We start from the raw sequence: 25,382 nt of genomic DNA, 5'->3' as shown, positions 1-25,382 counted from the left end.
CATTAAGTCAATTTAAAGGCATGCAAATACATTAAAATGGCCATCATGCCATTTCAGGCGCGATCCCTATCGCAGCCATTTTTGGGCCTTGGTAAAGGGGGAACCAGCGTGGAGGCGGGCATGGATCATGCTACTCACTTCACGCCCGACTTTACCAAGTTTTCACGCCAAAAAACAGATGCCACGCGATGGTAAAATCGGGCCCAAAGTTTACGTGAAAACAATCATTTCCATAAATTATCTTGCAGCAGTTCACCTTCTGTTCAAAGGGCTCGGGGTGAACATCTGCAAGATGTCCTTTTGTTGACTGTGACAAAACTGACATCATGAATGAAAGCTCTTGTAAAGCAGAGCAAGTTCAGATTTCATGTCGAGAAATTGTCTCGTACTGATATGTCATGGGGGGGTAACTTCATCCCACAGTAACTTCATTGCAGTAAGCCTGCTTGTGACACTAATAAATAAACTATGTTTTACTGTAAAAATGAAAATAAGATCCCATCCATGCAACATTGTGACAAAATGTTTGTTCAATGTCTAAATCACAGTTGAATCACGATTCAACCTCCATCCAAGTGTTTCAATCATATATGGCTCATGCAATTAGCATATCGTGTCAAATCAGCTCCCTGTTCCCAAAAGATTGTATGCCCCCATTTTCAGCTCTTCTAATCTGCAATTTGCTCTGACAAATTAACTTACTTTGCAACTCTTCATCCTCTGCAAAAGTTGGATTATCCATTAGATACTGCTGTGCCTCTGACCACGTCGTGCAGTATGTTACATTAGCCATGTTGTCAAGGATGTTCTTCAGTGCCTGGGTATTCCTCTTCCTCAGTTGCCTTGCTTGTTCCTGAAATCAAGTAAAGATTGATTGCATTGATTAGTGAAACAAGGCATGTAGAAATATAGAAAAGGCATAAAGCCCAATGTTAAAAGCCCCGTTCTTGTTTGGTGACTTCTTAAATATTCAAACCTTTTCTTTTTTGGCCAAGAAAAACAAAACATCTTCATAGATCTCCTGTCGATCTCGTTCAGGAACTGCAGTCCATACTTCAGTCTCTCCAAACATCTGTTCAGCTTTCCTGGAATATTCCAAAACAGTTTATTTTAAAAGTGTATAAACATATTACTCAAAAAAAATCAATATACCTTCTTCATAGTTCAATGATTTTAGTCATTGAGTAGCTGAGTCATCTGAGTTAGGAAACTTCTATGTTCGATCTTTGGTTTGTGCTGAGTTAGCCAATGTCAGTTGAACAAGTGACACAGATATAATGTATGGAAGCTTGGTTAGACTGCACGTGGAGTACTGCATGCAGTTTTGGTTCCCTTACCTCAGAAAGGATATTATTGCCAGAGGAAGCGCAACAAAGGTTCACCAGAATTGTTCTGGGGATGGTGAGACTGTCTTGAGAGAGACTGGACAAACTGGCCCTTATATTCTCAAGAGTTTTGAAGAATAAGGGATGATCTAATTGAAACCTACAAAATACTTAAAAGGAATCGACAAGGCAGATGCAGTTAAAACGTTTTCCATGGTTGGGGTGTCTAGAGCCAGGAAGCACAATTTCAAAATAAGGGGAGATGCAACTTAGGAACAAGGTGAGGAGAAATTTCAATATACAGAGGGTCGCGAATCTTTGCAATTCTCTACCCCAGAGGGCTGTGGAAGCTCAGTCATTGAGTATGTTTAAAGTAGAGATTGATAGATTTGTGGTTAACAATAAATAAAGGGTTATGGTGATCCTGTGTGTAAAAGACATTGAAGTGTCCAATCAGCCATGATCGTACTGAATGGCTGAGCAGACCTGATGGCTGAATGGCCCACTCCTGTTTGTATGTTCCCAAGAGACACTGCAGTTGGTCTTTGCCCCAGCTTTAACCCAGAGGCATGGTCGGCCAGAGTTCACATCGAACTAATATCCAGCAACTCAAGTGCACAAGACTGGAGGGAGATCTGGGTGAGGGGATGTTGGCTTTGGGCAAATAATAAATAGACTCTCTCGCCTTCACTTCAACCACAGGCCCTTAGCCATGTACTTATGAGTAACCAGCATCCATGGAACTGCAAGCAAGCAAGGAGACCATACTTCAAAAAAAAGGACAAAATCAAAGGAGTGTGGGGAAAAAAACAAACAAACTTTAAAAAGAACATAATGGCCCAAAATCTGGTGTGGCAGGAAAACAAATGATGCCAGTTTAATGTTGCTAAATTGTCTCCTGCAAGTTTGAGGTGAAAATTGTGTGTGGCCTCTAAAGAATATCTCGGGCCTGTGGGAACAGGGTATGAAACTGTACATCTCTATAACTAATCAGGTAATAGCACTGTTAAATTAAGAAGGAAACATAATTAGAGTGGGTGAATTAATTGTCAAATCAATTGCACCAAGAGAAATAAGGGAAAAAAGATTAAAGAGAGAAAAAAATCATTTTAAATTTGCTGCTTTTTCCCTCAATATTTTCTAACAATTAAAACCTGAATTAATGAAGTTCCAATGCTTTTAACAGTTCATTTTCAGAGAACAGGGAGCTTGAACTGGTAGTAATTAACACTCAATGCGTTGTGAAAAAGGTATTTGGAGCTGAAAAGAATTGACTTAGCTCTCTGTGACAATATTACTTTGTATGTACTGTGCAAGTACAGGAACTTCATAGAATCATAGAAACCCTACAGTGCAGAAAGAGGCCATTTGGCCCATCGAGTCTGCGCCGACCACAATCCCACCCAGGAAGTACCCCCATATCCCTACATATTTATTCGCTAATCCCTCAAACCTACGCATCTCAGGACACTAAGGGGCAATTTTATTTTAGCACAGCCAATCAACCTAACCTGCACATCTTTGGACTGTGGGAGGAAACCGGAGCACCCGGAGGAAACCCACGCAGACACGAGGAGAATGTGCAAACTCCACACAGACAGTGACCCAAGCCGAGAACTGAACCCAGGTCCCTGGAGCTATGAAGCAGCAGTGCTAACCACTGTGCTACCGTGCCACCCTTTGAACTTCATGCTACTTCATGCATTTGAATGGGGAGCAAGGGTCCGAGATGCCATTTTCACAAAGCCAAAATCATCTCCAACATCAACTTCTTAACAAGTGCTTTGAATCAGACATCTTTGCTGGAGCTGCAATGGTCTTTGCACATAAATAACAATGATACCATCAGCTTTGCTGTTATTTTGACAGTAAAGTTTGGACCAACATGGTGACAATAATTTTAAAGAGTAGAAATCATTGTTGGTTTACAAGCTCTCAATTTTTTATTTAAATGAGAAACACTTTTCACAGTAACTGCATGTTGAATTGACCAAGAAAGATTCTTGAGACTTCAGCTTCTTTTTGCAATTGACAAGCATTGAATAAATGAATAAAGAAGAAATGCTTGTGTCTTGAGTTTTTTTTTTGAATGCAATAAAGAAATCTAATCTAAACTGCTGGAGAACAAACCATCACATTTTTGTTTCCCCAGTACACAAGTTTAAACACCTCACTCTTTTAATTTGACAAATCAATAGATAATGCACAGAGAAGAATCTATCTACCTCACTCATTTTGGAATTTCCAGTTTTCACACACTTTCATATACATCCTCCGCAGCTACTGGCCAGAACTTTCTGGCTGTTCCCGTCTCATGGATGGCGAATCTCTGCCGTGGGTTTCCTAACGGCAGAGGGCGCATACAGCGGGAAACCTCATTGACAAAGGCGGACCAGAAGATCCCACCACCGGCAGGCCCCTTCCGTCACCGCAAAATACTGTTTTCAAGCCTTCCAGAATAAAAGACTTTTGCAGGAGACTCAGGCTCTGCTCCCCACCCCCAACCCAGGCTTGCCAAACCACACAGGCTTGGGCTTCACTGTTCCCACTCATTCCCAGGCCTGCCAAGCCCAGCAGAGCCCAACCCTGCCTGTGGAACCTCGGAGATCTGCTGTTGACTCCTTCCCAATCCCAGGCCCTTTAGAGCTTAGAGTTCCGCTGATCACCCCCCCTCCCCCTAACTTGTGGAGCCTTGAGCTCCAGTATTCCCCTCCTCTCACGCAAAAGCCTGCCAGACCTCATGGGGTGTGGGCTCTGCTGCCAACCCTGTCCTCCAAGTGGCCAGCAGCAGTGCACACCTGCCCAGTGGGATAAGCAACAGCTCCCTGAGCCTGCTCTCAGCCTCATTATCAGATTTTCCAGACTTAGAGACTCACTCCTCCTGGCTTTGGTCACATAGAAGTCAGCGGCCAAGCTAATGTAGAGGTCAGAAAAACAATTAAAAGGGACAAAATCCATTGCCCAAAAGTTGGAATTTCACCAAATGGTGGAACTATCTCATTCCTGCAGAAGCATCATTCACATCCTGCTGTTATTGTTATTGGAGGATAATTATGCACTCCAGCTTTCACTGAAATTTATGCCTGATAAGTGTCTCCAAATTTACTTCCTATTGGTATGACACAGATACATTCTCAAACTCAAAAATGAAAAAAAAATTATTTTCAAATTAAGAGCAAAAAGCCTTCTTTACATACTTGACAGAATTCTATACAACACTATTGGAATCTACCACCTCCTAATGTTTTCAGGATGACTATTATAAAATGTTGAGGATACTTGACACCAAATCTAAATGAAGGACCACATGCGTCATCGACAACTTAGCATCTGAAAACAGCATAAACACAGTTTTTAAGAAAACACTGGCTCAAGCTCTAAGCAAAAAGGTATCAGTGCAAAAAAGAACTCTGTTCTTTAATTTCACGATTTATGGTAGTAGACTTGATAATCCTTCCAAAATTGATTACCAGGAAACGAAAACAAATGGTACATACTGCTAGCAAAGTAACAAATTCAGATCACAGTTTCTACCATGAACTGAATGAAATATCTACAATTTCATATTCTGGCCTATCTATAATCTGATAGCTCAGTATCACAGGCAATTATTTGAGATGGTAAAAAACATTACAGTGAACTAAAACATCTGTCGTTTTCTCTGCTGACATGGAAAGTGGATTTAGGGAGTTGATTTACAAATTACTTAAATTTAGAATAACTTTTAAACAGACTAATTTTCCTTCTTTAACCGATATTTTTAAAAAATTTAATAAAGGTTTACTGGACATTCTAACAATATAGTTTTAGAAACAGATTTTGCAGAGGCCCTTGGCTTACGTGAACATAAAATGGATTGACATTACCAAACCACAGAACAGATGTACACAGCCTCTAGACAGCTTCCTGAGCCAAAGGGGAATAAACATCTTCATTACCACTGTCAACAAGGTTACAAAGCAGAATTTATAAGAAAAAAAACATGCAACTTATTCAGGATAAAGAACTCTAAGCATTGTCAGAACAGACTATGACCAATCTGTTAGATCAGCATATTACAACTTACAACTGATAAATTGCTTACATACTCCAGGTAGAAGTAACCGTACCTGTATCTGGTGGTAGATGTCATTTTTTCATGGTTTTCAAGAAATCGCTGGAAGTTTTCTTTTGCTTCTTTATAACGGAGCCTGGCTTCTTCCTTTTCTTCTTTCTCAGTTTGTATTTTATATGCATTAAACGCTTGTTTCTTTTCACTAAGTTTTGGTAATGCACTGCATGATTCAAATAACGTTTGTTACAATGGGCAAAAAATGAAGGAGCCAAAGTACAAAATACCACTAGAACAACAGAATTAACCAGTTCATTAAGATTGCAACATAATTGAAACAGAAGATCTGATAATTTGACCCAATCAGCATTACAACAAACAGTGATTCTTACCATAGAAACCCGACGATGCAGAAGGAGGCCATTTGGTCTCCACCTGCTCTCTGAAAGAGCATTCCACTCAGGCCCTTCCCTCCGCCTAATCCCATAACCCTCCACATTTACCATGGCAAAACCATCTAACCTACACATCTTTGGACACTAAGGGTCCGATTTTATCATCACGTTGTGCCCGTTTTCGGGTGCAAAAAACTTGGTAAAGTTGGGCCTGAGGGGAGCGGCCTGATCCGCACCCGCCTCCGCGCCAGTTACCCCTTTACCAAGGCCCGAAAATGGCCATGCTCGTGCCCAAAACAGGCGCGACGGCCATTTAAATGCATTTGCATGCATTTAAATTGACTTAATAGACTGCACGTCCAACCTTATCGGCACTTCCTCTTTTACCATTGCGTTCACCAATCCAGAATCGGCGCGAAACAGACATGCTCCATAAAAGGCCGATTTGGCGCTACACTGATCGGAGCTCCAGGGTTTCAGGCACATTAAGCCCCGCTCACAGGCTTGTGCAGCAGATTCGGAATCACTGATATTTTTGCAGGCAGAGTGTGTATGGGGTGCCTGAGAACGGATCTAAAAATCGGATCTGAAACACATCCAGTTACGAGTCCACCCAGCACTTAGGGCCCTAAGAGGCAATTTAACATGGCCAGTCCACCTAACCTGCATATCTTTGGACTGTGGGAAGCAACCGGAGCACTCGGAGGAAACCCACGCATATACGGGGAGAATGTGCAAACTCCACACAGACAGTCACCCAAGGCTGGAATTGAACCCGGGTCCCTAGCTCTGTGAGGCAGCAGCGCTAAATTATGCCACCATCAAAATTTGAAAGCATCTCTAATATCAGACAAAAGAAAATTAAAAGATGATAAGGTTAACAGAAAAGGTGCCTAACAGGTCGATTCAAAACCTTAAAGTAGAAGTTCCTTAGGAGATGCATAAAGCATCTAATGGCATTTTGGAAAAATGTTTACAGACATAGGTTATTTTGGTCATTGGAGCCAGGAGCTCTGATATGTCTACTGCATAGATTTCATGCTAACTGCAGACAGAAACATAGAAAATAGGAGCGGGGGTGGCCATTCTGTCCTTCAAACCTGCTCCACCATTCATTATGATCATGGCTGATCACCCAACTCAACAGCTTGATCCTGTCCTCCCCCCCACATCCTTTGATCCCCTTCGCCTCATGTGCTATATCTAACTGCTTCTTGAAAGCATACAATGATTTTGTCTCATCTACTTTCTGTGGTAGCGAATTCCACTGGCTGACCACTCACTGGGTGAAGAAACTTCTCCTCATCTCTGTCCTAAATAGTCTACCTTGTATCCTCAGACTGTGACCCCTGGTTCTGGAAACTCCCGTGACTTTTTTAAAAAACCACTAAAGCAAATGAACTCTCAGAACAGTGTGAACAACAAGCAATAAATATGTCTATGGTCCAACTTTAGATTTCTACCACTTTCCTAACATTTACCGAATGGGATGGGGGGTGAAATTTACTCGTCCCCAAAAATGGGCACACTGCTGGTCACAGGCCTCCAGTTTGAAAAACAACTCTCGACAACCACCCTCTGGCTTCTGTCATCAAGCCAATTTTGTATCCATTTAGATACCTCACCCTGGATCCCGTGAGATTTAACTTTATGCAATAACCTACCATGCGGTTCCTTGTCAAAGGCCTTGCTAAAGTCCATGTAGACAACATCAACTGCACTGCCCTCATCTACCTTTTTGGTTACCCCTTCAAAAAACTCAATCAAATTTGTGAGACATGATTTTCCACTCACAAAGCCATGCTGATTGTCCCTAATCAGTCATTGCATCTCTAAATGCCTGTAGATCCTGTCGCTCAAAATACCTTCCAACAATTTACCCACCACAGATGTGAGGCTCAAATAAGAAATAGGAGCAGGAGTAGGCCATCTAGCCCCTCAAGCCTGCCCCGCCATTCAATACGATCATGGCTGATCTGAAGTGAATCAGTTCCACTTACCCGCCTGCTCCCCATAACCCTTAATTCCCTTACCGATCAGAAATCCATCTATCCGTGACTTAAACGTATTTAACGTGGTAGCCTCCACCACTTCAGTGGGCAGAGAATTCCAGAGATTCACCACCCTCTGAGAGAAGAAGTTCCTCCTCAACTCTGTCCTAAATTGACCCCCCTTTATTTTGAGGCTGTGCCCTCTAGTTCTAGTTTCCTTTCTAAGTGGAAAGAATCTCCCCACCTCTACCCTATCCAGCTCCTTCATTATCTTATATGCCTCTATAAGATCACCCCTCAGCCTTCGAAACTCCAACGAGTACAAACCTAATCTGCTCAATCTCTCCTCATAATCTACACCCCTCATCTCCGGTATCAACCTGGTGAACCTTCTCTGCACTCCCTCCAAGGCCAATATATCCTTTCGCAAGTAAGGGGACCAAAACTGCACACAGTATTCCAGCTGCGGCCTCACCAATGCCTTGTACAGATGCAGCAAGACTTCTCTGCTTTTATATTCTATCCCCCTCGTGATAAATGCCAACATCCCATTTGCCTTCTTGATCACCTGTTGTACTTGCAGACTGAGTTTTTGCGACTCATGCACAAGGACACCCAGGTCCCTTTGCACAGTAGCATGTTGTAATTTTTTTCCATTTAAATAATAATCCAATTTGCTATTATTTCTTCCAAAGTGAATGGCCTGTAGTTCCCAGGCTTTTCCCTGCAGCCCTTTTTAAACCAAGGCACAACATTTGCCACTCTCCAATCTTCAGGCACCTCACCCGTGACTATCGATGAATCAAATATCTTGGCTGGGGACCCGCAATTTCCTCCCTAGCCTCCCACAACGTCCTGGGATGTACTTCATCAGGTCCCAGGGATTTATCTACCTTGATACGCTTTCAGACTTCCAGCACCTTCTTCTCTGTAATATGTACACTCCTCAAGACATCACTATTTATTTCCCCAAGTTCCCCAACATCCATGCTTTTCTCAACAGTAAATACTGATGAGAAATATTCATTTAGGATCTCATCCATCTCTTGTCGATCCGCACATAGATGACCTTGTTGATCCTTAAGAGGCCCTACTCTCTCCGTTGTTACTCTTTTGCCCTTAACTATTTGTAGAAGCTCTTTGGATTCTCCTTTGCCTTATCTGCCAAAACAATTTTGTGTCCCCTTTTTGCCCTCCTTGATTTCCCTCTTAACTCTAGTCTTACACCCCCTATACCCTTCAAGAGATTCACTTGATCCCAACTGCCTATGCATGTCATGTGCTTCTTTCTTCTTCTTGACCAGGGCCTCAATATCCCGAGTCATCCAGGATTCCCGACTTCTGCCAGCCTTGCCTTTCACTCTAAGAGGAATGTGTTTACCCTGAACCCTGGTTAACACACTTTTATAAGCATGCCACTTACCAGACGTCCCTTTGCCTTCCCACAGACTCCCCCAATTAACTTTTGAAAGTTCCTGCTTGATACCATCAAAATTGGCCTTGCCCCAATTTAGAATTTTAACTTTTGGGACAGACCTATCATTCTCCATAGCTATCTTAAAACTAATAGAATTATGGTCACTGGTCCCAAAGTGATCCCTCACTAACACTTCTGTCACCTGCCCTTCCTTATTTCCCAAGAGGAGGTCAAGTTTTGCCCCCTCTCTAGTCGGGCCATCCACATACTGAATGAAAAATTCCTCCTGAATACACTCAACAAATTTCTCTCCATCCAATCCTCTAATACTATGGCTGTCCCAGTCAATGTTGGGAGCAAGTGGCAAATTTCAATGAGGAGGTCCTCACTGAATTGACGAAATGTGTCACACCATTGCTTGCTGAAGATCAAATAGGAGAATTACTTCCTGGACATACGGGACAGTTTTGGTCTCCTGTTGAGGGCCCTTCTCCCCTTCCTCCCTCTTCTAGGAGCATATCCTGCCTGGTTCACTTCATCTCATTCGCCCTGTCATGCTATAATCCAACAAGAACGTAAACTATTGTGCCAATGTCTGGGAGCAAGTAGTTTGTATAGAATCCTTGAAGTCAGAAAAAAGTCCTTTGGCACCTTCCACACATTCCCTGCAGACTTTAGCTAATTTAAATACCTCTAGAAACCACAGCGAGAAACAGCAGAAATCAAACAACAACAAAATTCTAAGCAGCTGCTGATCCCTTTAAATAGGCCTGGTGAGCTGTCCTTCCTGTTGCTTAACACAGGTTCAGCTGTGTGTGTTCAAGAAATGGCAGTAGCTGAAGCATCGAGCTGCAAAACGGTATTGCTGGCATTAAGTCACTGACATCACGATGTGTCTAATCAGCTGCTTACTGTGCGTGTGCCACACCCTCAACAATATGGCATCCACTACAGTACATGCTAGACGTGCACATCTGTACACCATTTAGGAGCCAAAATGTCACAACGCCACAAAATTGGGCATGAAGCAGACAAATTTTGATAATCTCATTATCAGCGTTAACTTAAAAAAGATGAGTTGGAGGCTGACCATTATCTATGCAACTATATTGCAGAAAGGAATCAATCTTTTTGATAACAGAGGATCAGAGACAAAGGAAAGGGGAAAATTATTTCTATCCCTGCTTCCTCAGTTAGTTTACTTGTATGAATATTTTTATTTAACTATGGAGTGACAATGTTTCCAGTGAGAGATGGGAAAGAATTCAATCTGGAAAGATGGAAGTTGATAGCATTTCAATGGTTTTGGTTTATCTTCTGGATATGTTAATTAAATTTTCATGCACCAAGTTTCCCTATCCTATTACTGCTTACTGTTTCAAAAAAAGTTCAAACCAGCAAGTTTAATTTATTTTGAGAACCACTGCCCTTTCACAAATCGAGGTATCACCCTTCATACCAAAGTTCTTGGAACCTAATATTGTTTCTTTCCTCTCTCATATCTGGTATGAAATTTATTTATTTGTGTCGCAAATAGGCTTATATTAACACTGCAATGAAGTTGCTGTGGAAATCCCCTAGTCGCTACACTCTGGCACCTGTTCAGGTACACTGAAGGAGAATTTAGCATGGAAAATGCACCTAATGTGTTTCGGACTGTGGGAGGAAACCGGAGCACCTGGAGGAAACCCATGTAGACATGGGAAGAACGTGCAGACTCTGTACAGACAGTGACCCAAGCCGGGAATTGAACCCGGGTCCCTGGCGCTTTTAGGCAGCACTGCTAACCACTATGCCACCCAAATCCCTCCATTAAGAAACAGATGGAGTAACTGGAGTTCAAGTGGTTTTCTCATGTTTTTCATTTTTATTATATTTGCCTTGAATGCTTATCACAAATAACTGAGCAGCAGCTCTTAAACCATAGATTTTGTAAGCAGTCAGCAGTTAATGCAAGTCAATGACTATCACTAACTCACAAACTAATTGGCCCACAAACAGAAAAACAAATTCCAACCCACCCTGCTTACCTTGACGGATGGAACTCTCTGCTCTTATCCCTCATGAGGACTACAGAAGAATAATAATAAATATTCTCCCTCAACTCCCCTACCTGTTTAGTCAAGTCCCAGCAGAGTAATTACGAGATCGCAACAGGCATATGAATAATAGGAGGCAAAATGCCATAATTATGCCTCAAATATCAAGGCGGATTCAGCATTTTAATCTCAGTATTTAATGGGCAATTCAACTCCAGAGTATTATGACCCGGAATTCAGACTCATGCAACTTATAGCTGAGTATGAAGAAGAATACCTCCGAAACAACCACCCTCAACATATAGTCTGACTTTTAACCCTTACACAATGCTATAAAAGCCTGGAAAGACCTCATCGCTGCAACATGATCAGCTGTGCACAACTCCAAAAACCAGCTGCAGCATACCAGCTTTCACCCTAATCTGACACAATAGAACTCCTCAATACATTCACATGTAGATTCCGAATCTGTTGCAAGAAAGGCATCACCAGGTGATAACAACACCTTGACAAAAGCCACAAAAGCCCTTTCATACAGCTCAATGGGCATTTCCCAGGAGCCAGACACATTGTAAAAAGCTCCAACAAGGCACCTCCAACACCTGCCCAGCAATAGATTTTCAATAGATCCTTACAAATATAACTCCAGCCTTCACTCTACATTTGTCTGCAAATCAAAAGGCAACACTGGAAGCCTGAGGAGCCCAGGAATGAGACCCACACTGCCAGCTAGAGGAGGGGTGGAGATAGTTATAGAAACAGATCCCCACGAATATCGGCAAATGCAAGAGATTGTTTAGGGCAATACATAAAGTGTAGCCCAGATCCACAAATTTCACCCCTCCCTGGTGAATGACTGAGGGGCAGCAAATTCAAAAGTGAATGTACATTTTCTGGTTGCGCCTCACATTCAATAACTATAGACAACAGTTTGGGAAACAAGAGAAGGCGTTACAGCTCTCAATTCCTACAGGACTAGACCTGAGACCACTGAGCACACATATACTGGAGAACGTGCTCCACGAGCAATATTGTTTGTGCATCGTGGGTTATTGGCAATATACTGAATATATCGGCCACTACCAGCAGCAAGAAAGCTACCTGTGGAGAAAAGCAGCAGACATATACCAGCTGGATATACAGTCTTTTCCTAGAATTCTTTCTTGAAAGCTTGAAAATCCCAGCACACACTCAGACAGCCTCCATGAAGATAAGACAGACAACATGGAAAACAACCACAAGCCACAGAGTTTCGCCCATTGGCCCCTGAAGTCCTGGAGTGCAATAATCTATTCTGGGAGACAACCTATATAGGCAGGGACCCCTTGACCAAGAAGAACTGTAGGAATGACACCAAATCCTGAACGCCTACTATGAGTGATATGTGTTTCAATTATGTTTAAACTATTTCACCAAGCTCAATATATCAATGAGCATGGGACAAATATCTCAGGAAGTTCACAAATGTATGCATATATTCTTTTCTCTGACCTTTTTTAAAGTTTCCCACTGCAACAGTAACATAGTTTTGCTTTAATTTATTTACACATTTGTTTTTTTAAAAGGTAGCTACTTAATTAGGGTTCATTCTGAGCAAAGCTCACAAAAAATTAAAGTGAAACCTTTTGAAACTTACCTATATCTAGGATCATTTATAATCATCTTCATTGCTTGTTCCCATGACGCATTAGATTGAACACCCTAAAGAAACAGGTAACATCTGAGATTAAATGCAAATACTTTACTCAAGTTTCATGTCTAATCAAAAATAAGTTGCGCATAAACCATTGCTCTCTGAGTTTTGCTAGTTCGTCAGTTGGAATGTGTATTCTTTAGTTCCTGCCTTACCCTCCAATTCCAATCTTGTCCCCAGCTATTTGCTAAGGTAGAATTATAGATAACTATTGAGGATTGGTTAACAGGTGGAAATAAAAGAAAAAAATGAGGGGCTTTCAGGTGGCAGGTAGTGAATAGTGGAATGCCGCAAGGATCAGCGCTGGGCCTGAGCTATGTACAATCTATATTAATTACTTAGATTCAATACATTGTGTCTTCATCTAAGTTTGCTGATGATACCAAACTAGGTGGCAAGGTATGACAACAAACCTGGTGGAAAGAGGCTGCAAAGAGATATAGATAAGTTGCAGCAGGTTAGAGTGGGCAACAAGATGAAAGATGGAGTAAAATATAGGGAAATGCGATGTTATTCACTTTGGTCATAAGAATAAAAGAACAGAATATTTAAAAGGTAAGAAACTTAAGGCAAAAGCATGTTTGACTTTATTGCAAGGGGATTGGAGTGCAAGAATAAAGCAGTCTTGCTACAGTTGTAGTGATTTGGTGAAGTCACACATGGAGTACTGTATGCAGCTTTGATCTTCATATTTAAGAAAGGATATACTTGCATTGGAGGCGATACAGCACAGGTTCACTAAACTAGTCCCTGGAATGAGGGGTTGTCATGATCTTATTGAATAGCAGAGCAGGCAAGATGGCCTTTGTGGTCTATTCCTGCTCCTAGTTCTTATGTTCATACAACTTGCAAGAAAAGTACAAATGAGGGATGCTATTTAGCCAATTTCCACTCATCTATTCAGAATGAAGAAAATCTTAACCACCCCACACCCCTGGATACATCACGCATTCCGTCAATAAGTCTACATGCTTGGCTGCACAAGCCTACCTGAAAAAGTGCCAAGCATCAACCTCTTATTGTTTGAAGAATTATTGCCTGATAATTCTCAATTTTCTCCTTTGTTAATTTTAACTTAGGCATTCTTGTTCTAGCTACTTGTCGTACCTTGAAATGGTACACTAGGTCAGCCATGGCTCAGTTGATAGCACTTGCACCAGAGTGAATAGGTTGTGGGTCTCTCACTCTAGGACTAGTGCACAAACATCTAATCTGAAATTGCAGTGCAGTGCTAAAAGTGCTGCTCTGCATAAGATGTCATCTTTGGCACGAGACATTAAAAAGAGGTCTTGCCTACCCTCACAGGTGGATGTAAAAGACTCCCATATCACTATTTACAACAAAAGCAGGGGAAGGGTAGTCTGGCATCTTGGCCAATTTTTCCCTCAGTCAAAAACACACAAAAAAAGATAATTGTGATAGTGTTGCTATATATACGAGCTTGTCGTGCACAAATTGGCTGCCATGCTTCCTGCATTACAACAATGATTACACTTCAAAAGTACTTAACTGGTTGTAAAGCACCACGGGCATCGAAGGTCTTGAACAGCGCTATATAAATGAAAATATTTTTCTTTGTTCATCTACGGCATCTCACTTCTGTAAAATCCACAACTCTAAATGGTTCCTTTCAAGGCCAACGAGCCCTAGTCTTTCTTAATAAATTAACCCTTTTATCACTAGGGACAAGTCCCATGGTTATTCTCTGCACTACCTCCAGGACTTAATGCCTCAACAACCAAATAAATAGTGTTGAAGGTGGGGTTTGAACATGAAATCCTGTACTCAACTGATCCATCAATATAACTGACCATTTTGTTTATTGCTGTTTCCAGAGTGATCTTATTTCACTTCACCTTTAGCCTTATATTACCTTAAAAGACCTACAAAAACACAAATTGCTTTTGGAAGCTCTAATCAAATTAATATAAATGCAGAATTGTATGTTGCTATCATCAAATATACTTGAAAGAGAGTTATTTAATCTTGCTGGTAAACTGGCAATGATTTTCATTAGTTCGCCAATTTAGAGGCATGTCATTTTATTTATTCTAAAAAAAATTGAAGAGAACAATGCAGTCGGAAGCAAATTAATCCCAGAGATTCCAAGGTTGTTTATTCTACAAGATTAAGTCAATTATTTCCAACTATTATAACACACAAGTCAGACAAATGTGTATTCTGTGTCAGAGTCTAAAAATAACTCATTCCACTGATTAACTGCAAGCCCACTGATAGTCACAACTAAATAGGTTATACTTTTTGCAATGCACTCCCTCTATGACCTTCATGCCTTTCTCCAAGTTTTTCACTGTCCATTATATCTTCAATAGTTTCTGGCATATCCTCCTTTTTTGTTCAGCTGAAGCTTTTTCTTCACCATGAGGAGAAACTGAACCCTTGGGAGTGTCCCATTTTCTGAAGGAACCGTTCTCTACAATAATATCATTGTTCACTCTTCCACCACCCCTAGCACCTGCTCCCCTTCCCCTGAGGTTTGTGCCCCAAATATTTCTTCCAGGAGAGAAGTTACGCATACTTCCTCCAATTTAGGATTCTGTAATTTCACAGTGCATTATCCTTCATAGTCAGTTAGGTTAGTAACCAAAGGATACCAAGTTAAGATAAATGACTAAGAAACCTGCGGGTGGAGAGGAAATTATGAGTCCTTTTTAATACTGCAAGTTCTGATTAATCTGCACTATTTGAAAGGAAAAGCGATGGAAGCAGATTCAACAGTAACTTTGAGAAGAAAATTGGATAAATACTTGAACAATAATTATTTGGAGGGCTGTAGGAAGTGGGACTGAACGGATTGCTCTCTAAAAAAGATCAAAGTGGAAATGTTGCACATGTTTTAAAATACAAAAAAAAGGAGATTACGAATTATCAAGTTTTATTAATGATTATAATACAACTTCTCAACCAATACCTTTTCTTTTAGTAGTTCTTTAAATGCATGCTTTGCCTCCTCTTTTGTGTTCCAGGTATACGTTTTCCTGACTGGCTCTTTTTTCACTTCCTCTTCCTTTTTTGGAATATCACTATGGAAAAAAGAAGTTAAAGAAATAACAAAGCACTCAAATTATTGTACAACAATTTTTGAAGCATAGTGGAACTGGCTGACAAATATTTCTTTTCTCTCAACATTTTACATCAATACGTTTGACTTATAAACTGTTTGAACAAAAGCCTCATATTACAACCACAAATAAAGTCAGCCAATGAGACAACATTATAGTCACAGAACTATGTTCTAAAAATCAACAAAATGGGAAATTAACTTGTGGCATAAAACTATAACTAAGGTTTCTGGTTTTGACCAAGAATCAATTTTCAATCATAAGTTTAAAATAATACATGAAAATGTTAAACAATTCAGTTACATTGCAAACATGTGGAGCAAATTATATCATACTTCTCCTGAATCTCCTGCTTTGTTACTTCTTCTACTGGCTGAGAAATGATCTCTACAGGTTCAGGCTCAGGCTGCTCAACAGCTAATGTTTGCTCCTTCTCATTATCATCAGTGGTTGTAACTTCATTCTCAATAACCTCCACTGGAGTGGTCGTCGTTGCCTCTTGAACAGAAGTCGATATAGTAGATACAGAAGCCTCTTTCACTCTGTTGAAATTATGAGAGAGGTTAATGCCCGTTAACTCAGTATTTATTTTAATTTCACAGACACATCTCTACCAGATCAACGCAGAATTCTAAGTTGTTACTGAAATTGCTGTTTAACAATCAAAATTTTTAATGACAACACACTTACTAATAACTTCCTACCTTTGCCAAAGCTGCTATGTAACCGACCTCTGAAAGTTGTAGGCAAACCAAACATGCATCCAATTTCCTCAACTACCCAGCTAAAATCAGGAACTCAACCATGGCGGCATTGAGTCCAAATGTCTGTGCCACATTATGTCCCAGCATGCTATCACAGAATTTGCAGTAGTATAAAATGACCATATTGAAATGACAGCCCATTTATAGTTTGAAGGCATGTTGAAAACATTAACAACACAAGAAATGAAAGCTAGAGTAGGCTATACAACCTCGTGAGCCTGTTCTACAATTATTAAGATCATGGTTGATCTATGTTCTACAAAAGAGACTGCTCACTGTAGCCCACTCGATTCTCAAACATGCATAATTTCAATAACTGAATAGTATCCTTTAACAGTTTCGTCACAAAGATCATCTCTTGTGAACAAATCAACTGGTGAATGAACATGTGGGTTAGGAATCCAGTAATAGATATTGCACAACAATGCTTTTTAGGCCTAGACATGTAGTATTTGATTAACTACAGTTTCTTTCCAGTGTACTAAATTCCTGAAAAATTCTCAGCAATAGTTTGGAAACTGTTAATTACATTTTCTAATCACCTAACTTGATCCATTTACCATTTAGCCAGAAAATGCTAGTCTTTCCCGATTTCATTTAGAACAAATATTAAAATATAATTTCACTTGACTTGAATAAAGCAACTTGCATATTTTCAAAAGATGTTCCCCAACAGGAGTGTACAAAAGTGGTTTTGCATTTCACCCAATCAACAGGAGCCCATCATTTACTGAAGTAATATTGGAATGTTAGTAAATAAATGCACAATAAAATAAATTTACTGTAAAACTTTCAATGACGGTTCTTAAATACCTCACAGGATTTGCACATTTTCAAAAATGCAGAATGTTAAATGTTTGAAACATACCCATTTTCTTCCTCAGCTTTGATCATTTCTGTAGAAAAGTAAAAATAACATCTGATTGGCTTACTTTTGAAAATGGTTGAACAAAGCATCATAATCTACAAGATTGTTTTCACTATTAATTCACGGTGCAGTATTTGATCATAAAAATAGCTTTAGGCTTGAAGTTGTCACTTGCATTGCTTTATCAAAAAAAATGAACAAATGAGCAAACTGTTGATCCCTCATACTGTTAGAAAGAAACTTACCTAGTAAAGTCAGAACACTTATCAGTTAGACAATTCACAGAATCATAGAATACTACAGAAGGAGGCCTTTCAGCCCCTCAAGCCTGCCCTGAAAACAATCCCATCCAGGCCATATCCCCATAACCCCACGTATTTACCCTGCTAATTTACCCTGACAATAAGGGGCAATTTAGCATGGCCAATCGAGCTAACCCACAATATTTGGAGTTCAATAATGGAATTTTATTTGCTAGTTCACAAAGTACTCTTTCAGCCACTATCACGTGAAAAATTACGTGCATGATCAAGCATGAGAAAAAAAATTATTTGGGTGATAATTTGTGATCACAAATTACATCTTTGAACTGCTGACCTTCGCCAAATTAATTGCTTCTTATACCAACTTATATCAATAAAAATTCAAGTTTTAATCACATTCCAGCATATTTTTTGGATATTTTAAATTCATGACAGCAACCTGCAACAATAAACCAACTTAACAGGTGTTAAATTCTTGAACTAGGAAGAAAACATATTAGTGGCTAGAAACAGGAGTCTTTTAATCAGACTGGAGTTCTCAATATTTTACTTGAAACACTAGCTTTCCAGAGTATTGAGGTAATCACACCAGTTAAAGCACAAACGTTGGGGTGGGAGTCTTTACATTAAATCATTAAGTAAAATTGGATATAAAAAGTATTTGTGATGATGGCTATATAACTTGTGTTTGTCTTTTTTTATAAAAAGCACAAAACTACTACAATAATTTTCTTTGCAAGTCGTTTCTAAAACGTGATTTGGTTTTCATAGAAACTATGACAAGATTTTACCTTCCAGTTCTTCTAATTCTTTGGGTTTTGTCCATCGAGACTCTTTTGTTTGAGAATTATAATAATAGGGTTTTCCAGTGTCAGATTTATATTCTTTCCAAGGACACTTTGATAGCAATTGCTTAAAATAAAAGAGCATTCTTGCATTAATATCTTAATTCATACAATAGTTAGCATTTAATTTTACAGAAGAAAGATCTCTTTGTGAAATGGACCAGTGGTCCAGAGACAAGAGTTAAAATCCCACCACAGCAACTAGGGTGGAGTCTTTTAATTAAATCATTATGTAAAATTGGAAATAAAAAGCAAGTATTTGTTTCATTGGTGGCAATGAAACTAAGATTGTCATAAAAGCCCAACTGGTTCACTATTATGCTTTAGGGAAGGAAGTTGCTCTAGTCCAGGCTTAAAAGTGATTCCAGACCCACAGAATGCTGTCACAAGTCACTCTGTTACAAGCCAGCTTATCATCACCTTCAGTAATTAGGGATGGGGAACAAATGCTGGCCTTGCCAGCAAGGCCCACATCCCATGAATCAATTAATGTAAAACAATTCTGTACTACAAATCCAAACATTACTTTGTTTTAATCAACTTCTGAAGTAATTCAGTAAAAGACACATTAAGAGGAATCCTGTAGAAAATCTTCATTGAATTATGAACAATGAAAATAAACTCTTTGAAAGTCTTCATTCCACCCATCAAACGTAACTTAACAGACCCACTTTCCCATTTAGATATATCCAAGTCCTCAAACCTCTGCGTGTGATTTCAGCTCATCAGGCTTCTCCCATGTGGACTGCTTGGTTTCCGAATTGTAGAAATAAGTCCTTCCATCTGGAGATTTGTGTTCAGTCCAAACAGATTTCTAAAGGACAAGTTATGATTTTGAATTAAAATGGCAGAATATAAATCCCTATCAACACACTAACAGGATATATGTCATGGAATAATACAGAATAGCTTAATTATTTGTAGTGATTGGAAATTTGAACTTGGGAGAAATCGTAAAAACACATGTTCTTGGTGGTTTGCACAGTAGACATTTATCTACAGCAATAGTAAAACAGAAAATGCTGGAAATACTCAACAAGCTAGCTAGTCTCAGTTTAATAAGAAATTTCAAATCAAACACTTGCACAAACTGATTCTCTCCCCACAGGTACTACCTGACATGCTGAATATTTCCTACAGTTCCCATTTTCATTTCAAATTTCAGTAACCACCCCAGTATTGTTTTCCTATTTACCTACATCACTAATGCTTCTCCAATAATACCACCTTTTACCTCAACATTATTCTCAAGACAGAACAAAAGGATGAAGTAAGGTGTAGGCTTCTTTACATCACTGTTTTTGCCATGCTGTAGCTTGACCAAGAAGACTACTGACAGAGCAAAACAAATAGCTTTAGTGGGCCCTCAAATAGTAACTCCATTAATCTTTGAAAATAGAACGGAACAATCTCATTAGTGACAGACAGCATGGTTTTGTAAGAGGGAGGTCGTGCCTTACAAATTTGGTGGAGTTTTTTGAGGAAGTGACAAAAACGGTTGATGAAGGAAGGGCCGTGGATGTCGTCTATATGGATTTCAGTAAGGCATTTGACAAAGTCCCACATGGCAGGTTGGTTAAGAAGGTTAAGGCTCATGGGATACAAGGAGAAGTGGCTAGATGGGTGGAGAACTGGCTTGGCCATAGGAGACAGAGGGTAGTGGTCGAAGGGTCTTTTTCCGGCTGGAGGTCTGTGACCAGTGGTGTTCCGCAGGGCTCTGTACTGGGACCTCTGCTATTTGTGATATATATAAATGATTTGGAAGAAGGTGTAACTGGTGTAATCAGCAAGTTTGCCGATGACACGAAGATGGCTGGACTTGCGGATAGCGAAGAGCATTGTCGGGCAATACAGCAGGATATAGATAGGCTGGAAAATTGGGCGGAGAGGTGGCAGATGGAGTTTAATCTGGATAAATGCAAAGTGATGCATTTTGGAAGAAATAATGTAGGGAGGAGTTATACAATAAATGGCAGAGTCATCAGGAGTATAGAAACACAGAGGGACCTAGGTGTGCAAGTCCACAAATCCTTGAAGGTGGCAACACAGGTGGAGAAGGTGGTGAAGAAGGCATATGGTATGCTTGCCTTTATAGGACGGGGTATAGAGTATAAAAGCTGGAGTCTGATGATGCAGCTGTATAGAACGCTGGTTAGGCCACATTTGGAGTACTGCGTCCAGTTCTGGTCGCCGCACTACCAGAAGGACGTGGAGGCATTAGAGAGAGTGCAGAGAAGGTTTACCAGGATGTTGCCTGGTATGGAGGGTCTTAGCTATGAGGAGAGATTGGGTAGACTGGGGTTGTTCTCCTTGGAAAGACAGAGAATGAGGGGAGATCTAATAGAGGTGTACAAGATTATGAAGGGTATAGATAGGGTGAACAGTGGGAAGCTTTTTCCCAGGTCGGAGGTGACGATCATGAGAGGTCACGGGCTCAAGGTGAGAGGGGCGAAGTATAACTCAGATATCAGAGGGACGTTTTTTACACAGAGGGTGGTGGGGGCCTGGAATGCGCTGCCAAGTAGGGTGGTGGAGGCAGGCACGCTGACATCATTTAAGACTTACCTGGATAGTCACATGAGCAGCCTGGGAATGGAGGGATACAAACGAATAGTCTAGTTGGACCAAGGAGCGGCACAGGCTTGGAGGGCCGAAGGGCCTGTTTCCTGTGCTGTACTGTTCTTTGTTCTTTATAAGCAAGACAATAGTTTGTTTCCCCAACTCTGGCCTTGGCTCAGTAATATCATTTTCATCTGAGCTAAAGTCATTGGTTCATGCCTCTTTCCCTCAAGACTTGAGCACATAACCTGACACTTCAGTATAGTATTGAGGGATTAATGTATTCTAGAAGATATCAAAACAAATGGATGCAAAAAAGGTCATAGTATTAATCAAAAAAATGTGGGAGAGTTCACTTGATGTCCTGTCAACACTTACCCCTTAATCAACATAATAAAAAACATATTAACTGTTATTTGCTGGATCTTTATGCTGTATTTGCCCAAAACAGTCAGTACACCTCAAAAAGTAATTTATCAGCTGTATAGGACTTTGGATTATCCTGAGTATATACAAGCTACATGAAGTTATTCCTTTACCCAAAACACAATTTCTGAGCCAAGGTGTAGTTTGCCAAATTTAGCTAAATTTAATAAAAACAGATAAAAGCTTGTATTTCTTTGCATTCTTCAAAAAACCACGATTATTTTGTATGTAATTTGGAAACAATGACTTAATTTAGAAAGAGGTATTTACTGAGAATTCAAATATGTCACAGCTGGATACCTTTTTGGGCTGTTCTTCTCCAGAAGATTCATTAGTAGAAATTTGCTGAGCGCTAGAAACTGTAGGATTTGTAACCTGAAAAACATCAGTTCCTTAGGCTTTCCAATAAAAAAAAAGATTCTTTCAAAAAATACTCTTTACTTCATAGATTTGTGAATCCAGAAACTAAAATTCAACCCATTTTTTAAAAAAAATAAAATTTAAACAATGAGGAAAGGAGTGAAGAATTTGATTAAATATGTTACTAAAAGGTAAAGTTGCCATAGTCCCAAATGACCATAGGCTGGTGGTGATTTAACCTGACCATGGGCATTCATGGATAACCTCAGCTGCTACGGGAATTGAACCTGCACTGTTGGCATCGCTCTGCATCACTACCAGCTGTCCAGCCAACTGAGCTAAACTGACTGTGCCAATCACTACATGTTTCACACTTAGTCACAATTAGCCTATACTTCATTGACTATGTTGGTGTTGGACTTGGTTCAGTAGGTCTGATGGTATTTGTAGTCTTAGGTAGGTCAACAGTAAGTATTAACTACGAGAAGCTATATACATAGGTACAGCAAAGATCTCCCCATGCTTGCTTCTACACACGGCTCTGTTCAACACAACACTGACCGCCAGTTGCAGGTCACGTGTTCTCTTACACCACGTTGGGGGGGGGGGGGTAAACGGTACTCAGTCCCACATTAACCCTTCATGTGGCAGACACCTGCACCTCCTTCCCTCCCCAACAAGTCTTTATCCGACATATTTAGAAGGTATCGCAGTTTGCCCTATGTATTTACATCATTACTACTACCCCATCTCTCCCGCCTTAATTCTGAGTTCATAGGTGCAAATTGTTTGGAGGCCTCATAATCCTCGCATATCTTGTTCTCACCACTACTGTTGAAGTGGCAGGCTCTGTCACCGAAAACAAACTTTGTTAAATTGGAGATTGTTCCGACATCTGATGTCTTGGCATCTTTTTCCGTTCCTTGGCACAGGGTCGTCTTTGTTGATTGCTCATATTTTGTTATGGATGGTTGTTGGTTTATTCTATTTGTTATGGGAAGAACAGACTCTCAGTTTATACATACAGTATGTTTACTTTCTCTTATTGAGTGTGGCTTGGTGGGATGCACGTTGAGATTGAGGTTTCAGAAATGGAACTTTCATTCCCACTTGTTTCACGATTGCACCTAATGTTGATGTTTCAGACGTTCTTCGATCTTCCAAGCCTTTTCATTTAGCTCCACGAAGTTCAGTTGTCTTTATTTCAGAGTTATCTACAGATCTCTCATATAGATCTAACAACTTTGCCTGGGCATTCGGTTGCTTTCAGAATCTTACTTCGATGCTCCTTTCTGGTGGTATCACAGCTTGGTATGACTCCTGCTCTGCCCAAGAGTGCAAGAAACTATAAAAAGTAGCGAATGTAGCCTAACCCACCACACAAACCAGCCTCCCTTTCATTAACTCTGCCTACACTTCCCGCTGCCTCGGAAAAGCAGCCAGCATAATTAAGGACCCCACGCACCCCAGACATAATTTCTTCCACCTTCTTCCATTGGGAAAAGGATACAAAAGTCTGAGGTCACATACCAACCGACTCAAGAACAGCTTCTTACTGCTGACATCAGGCTTTTGAGTGGCCCTACCTCGCACTGAGTTGATCTTTCTCTACACCTTAGCTATGACTGTAACACTACATTCTGCACTCTCTCGTTTCCTTCTCTATGAATGGTATGCTTTGTCTGTATAGCGCGCAAGAAACAACACTTTCCACTGTATACTAATGCATGCGACAATAAATCAAATCAAATCCTTCGACTTTTTCAATTCATTCTTTAGATCTTCCACCTGTTTCTTAGAAATTTCCATTTCTGTTTTGAAGTCTGGATTTGTTCTTCCATATTGCACATCTCATCCTTCATGTTGTTGATTGGATTGAAGTTTAAGAGTTTTAATCAGTTTTGATCGCTAATTTTGCCTTCAAACAACTGTTCTGATGCCTCTCAATTAAACTTTCAACTTTTCTGTTCCTTTTAAAGTCTCCTTCTGCCTTTGTAACACCTCATTGGTTCAGATGTTGAAGATTTGGGTTCATTGAAGACCTTGTTTTAATCATGCGCTTCTAAAGGTACCAAGTTAGCTTGAATCTTGCATTTGATATCCTCCATTTCAGCTTTGATATGAACGGTTTCTTATTTTACTTCTGTCTTTAATTTCTCTGCCCGCTTCAGGGATTTGACCTTGTCATCCACTTCAGTTTCAGTGTTCGCCAGGTCCATCTCCAGTGAAGTCTTAACTTGTTTTTCACAGTAACATCATTGCGGTGTTAATGTAAGCCTACTTGTGACACTATTAAATAAACTAAATCTTTAAACTCTGCAATGGCTTCATTGTCAGCTCACAGAGTGGAACAGTCCATAGCTTTTCCCTAACATAGTCAGCTGGCTCAGCAGTGCCACCTACTGTTACCGTTCAGGGAATGTGTCGGCATTTTCAAAAACATTTATCTTCAAGACTTCTGGAATTATCCCTGCCTCTCTGGCGCCCTTGTGTAGTTTGCTTGGGTTGTCTTTTTCTCCATCATAGCTATACTGGGGGTTTTCTATCCCTCTTTTTAAGCTGTGTGCTCCACAACTTAAGTATCTGCCAAAGGAATTTTAATATTTAATCAAAGCTGGCTGAGGTTTCATCAATGCACTGCATTAGAATTACTTCATCAGCAAATTCATCCAATTTGTAGAACAGAATAATCAGGACTTCTTTTGGTTTTCTACTTACATCTGATACACCGCAGTAATTTAAAAATGTTCTTCTCCAGGAGGACTAATTACGTGTCAGGTTTAATGCCTACATGAGTCGAAACTGGTCGGGGAAGATGGATTTTGGATCCATGGTTAAAATTTTTAAATTGCAGGTTCAGCTTTAAGAGGTTATGGCACCACTGTAAACTTCTACACAGAGTTTTTAGATGCTTGCTGGTTCTGGCAAGCTCTCATAGCAATGGGGTTCGAAATCTCAACATTAAAATTTTTTCAACAATGGCTGCTTGCATCGACAAGTTGTAGAGTCTTCCCTGCTTTGACGTATAGAAATTATCAAGTCCTGGAAGCGTTGAGTCCCAGTTTTTGCTGGGTTTTTAAAGCTGCCTACTCAGTCATGATTAATTTTTAGTTATTTTGTTCTCTCCTTTAGCAAGCAAGCTCAGCACTGACTTGAGAAGTTGGCTTCGGTGGCACACTGGTTAGCACTGCTGCCTCAAATTACGAGAGACCCGGATTTGATTCCCGACTTGGGACACAGTCTGCGGATTCTGCACATTCTCACCAGGTTTCCTCCAGGCGCTCTAGTTTCCTCTCATCCAAA

General features: G+C 40.2%; 1 protein-coding gene across 4 annotated transcripts in view; it reads right to left on the bottom strand.

Annotated features, from left to right (window-relative positions):
* The window catches only part of prpf40a (PRP40 pre-mRNA processing factor 40 homolog A), a 69,053-nt gene that overhangs the window by 29,553 nt on the left and 14,118 nt on the right, over positions 1-25,382 (bottom strand). For 3 of the 4 annotated variants that reach the window (XM_078228344.1, XM_078228345.1, XM_078228342.1), the window contains exons 7-15: positions 19,438-19,548; positions 18,681-18,801; positions 17,627-17,654; positions 16,330-16,536; positions 15,844-15,955; positions 12,855-12,919; positions 5,435-5,599; positions 977-1,085; positions 703-853 (exon numbers count right to left, since the gene is read on the bottom strand). In XM_078228344.1, the coding sequence (XP_078084470.1) occupies positions 703-853; positions 977-1,085; positions 5,435-5,599; positions 12,855-12,919; positions 15,844-15,955; positions 16,330-16,536; positions 17,627-17,654; positions 18,681-18,801; positions 19,438-19,548 (1,069 nt within the window). Of the gene's footprint in view, positions 1-702; positions 854-976; positions 1,086-5,434; positions 5,600-12,854; positions 12,920-15,843; positions 15,956-16,329; positions 16,537-17,626; positions 17,655-18,680; positions 18,802-19,437; positions 19,549-22,019; positions 22,095-25,382 lie in introns of all 4 variants that reach the window. The other variant, XM_078228341.1, reaches the window with a different exon arrangement.

This window comes from Mustelus asterias, chromosome 14 (genome assembly GCF_964213995.1).
Source record: "Mustelus asterias chromosome 14, sMusAst1.hap1.1, whole genome shotgun sequence".
Taxonomy (NCBI): Eukaryota; Metazoa; Chordata; class Chondrichthyes; order Carcharhiniformes; family Triakidae; genus Mustelus; species Mustelus asterias.
This window is presented reverse-complemented; position numbering and strand designations above follow the sequence as displayed.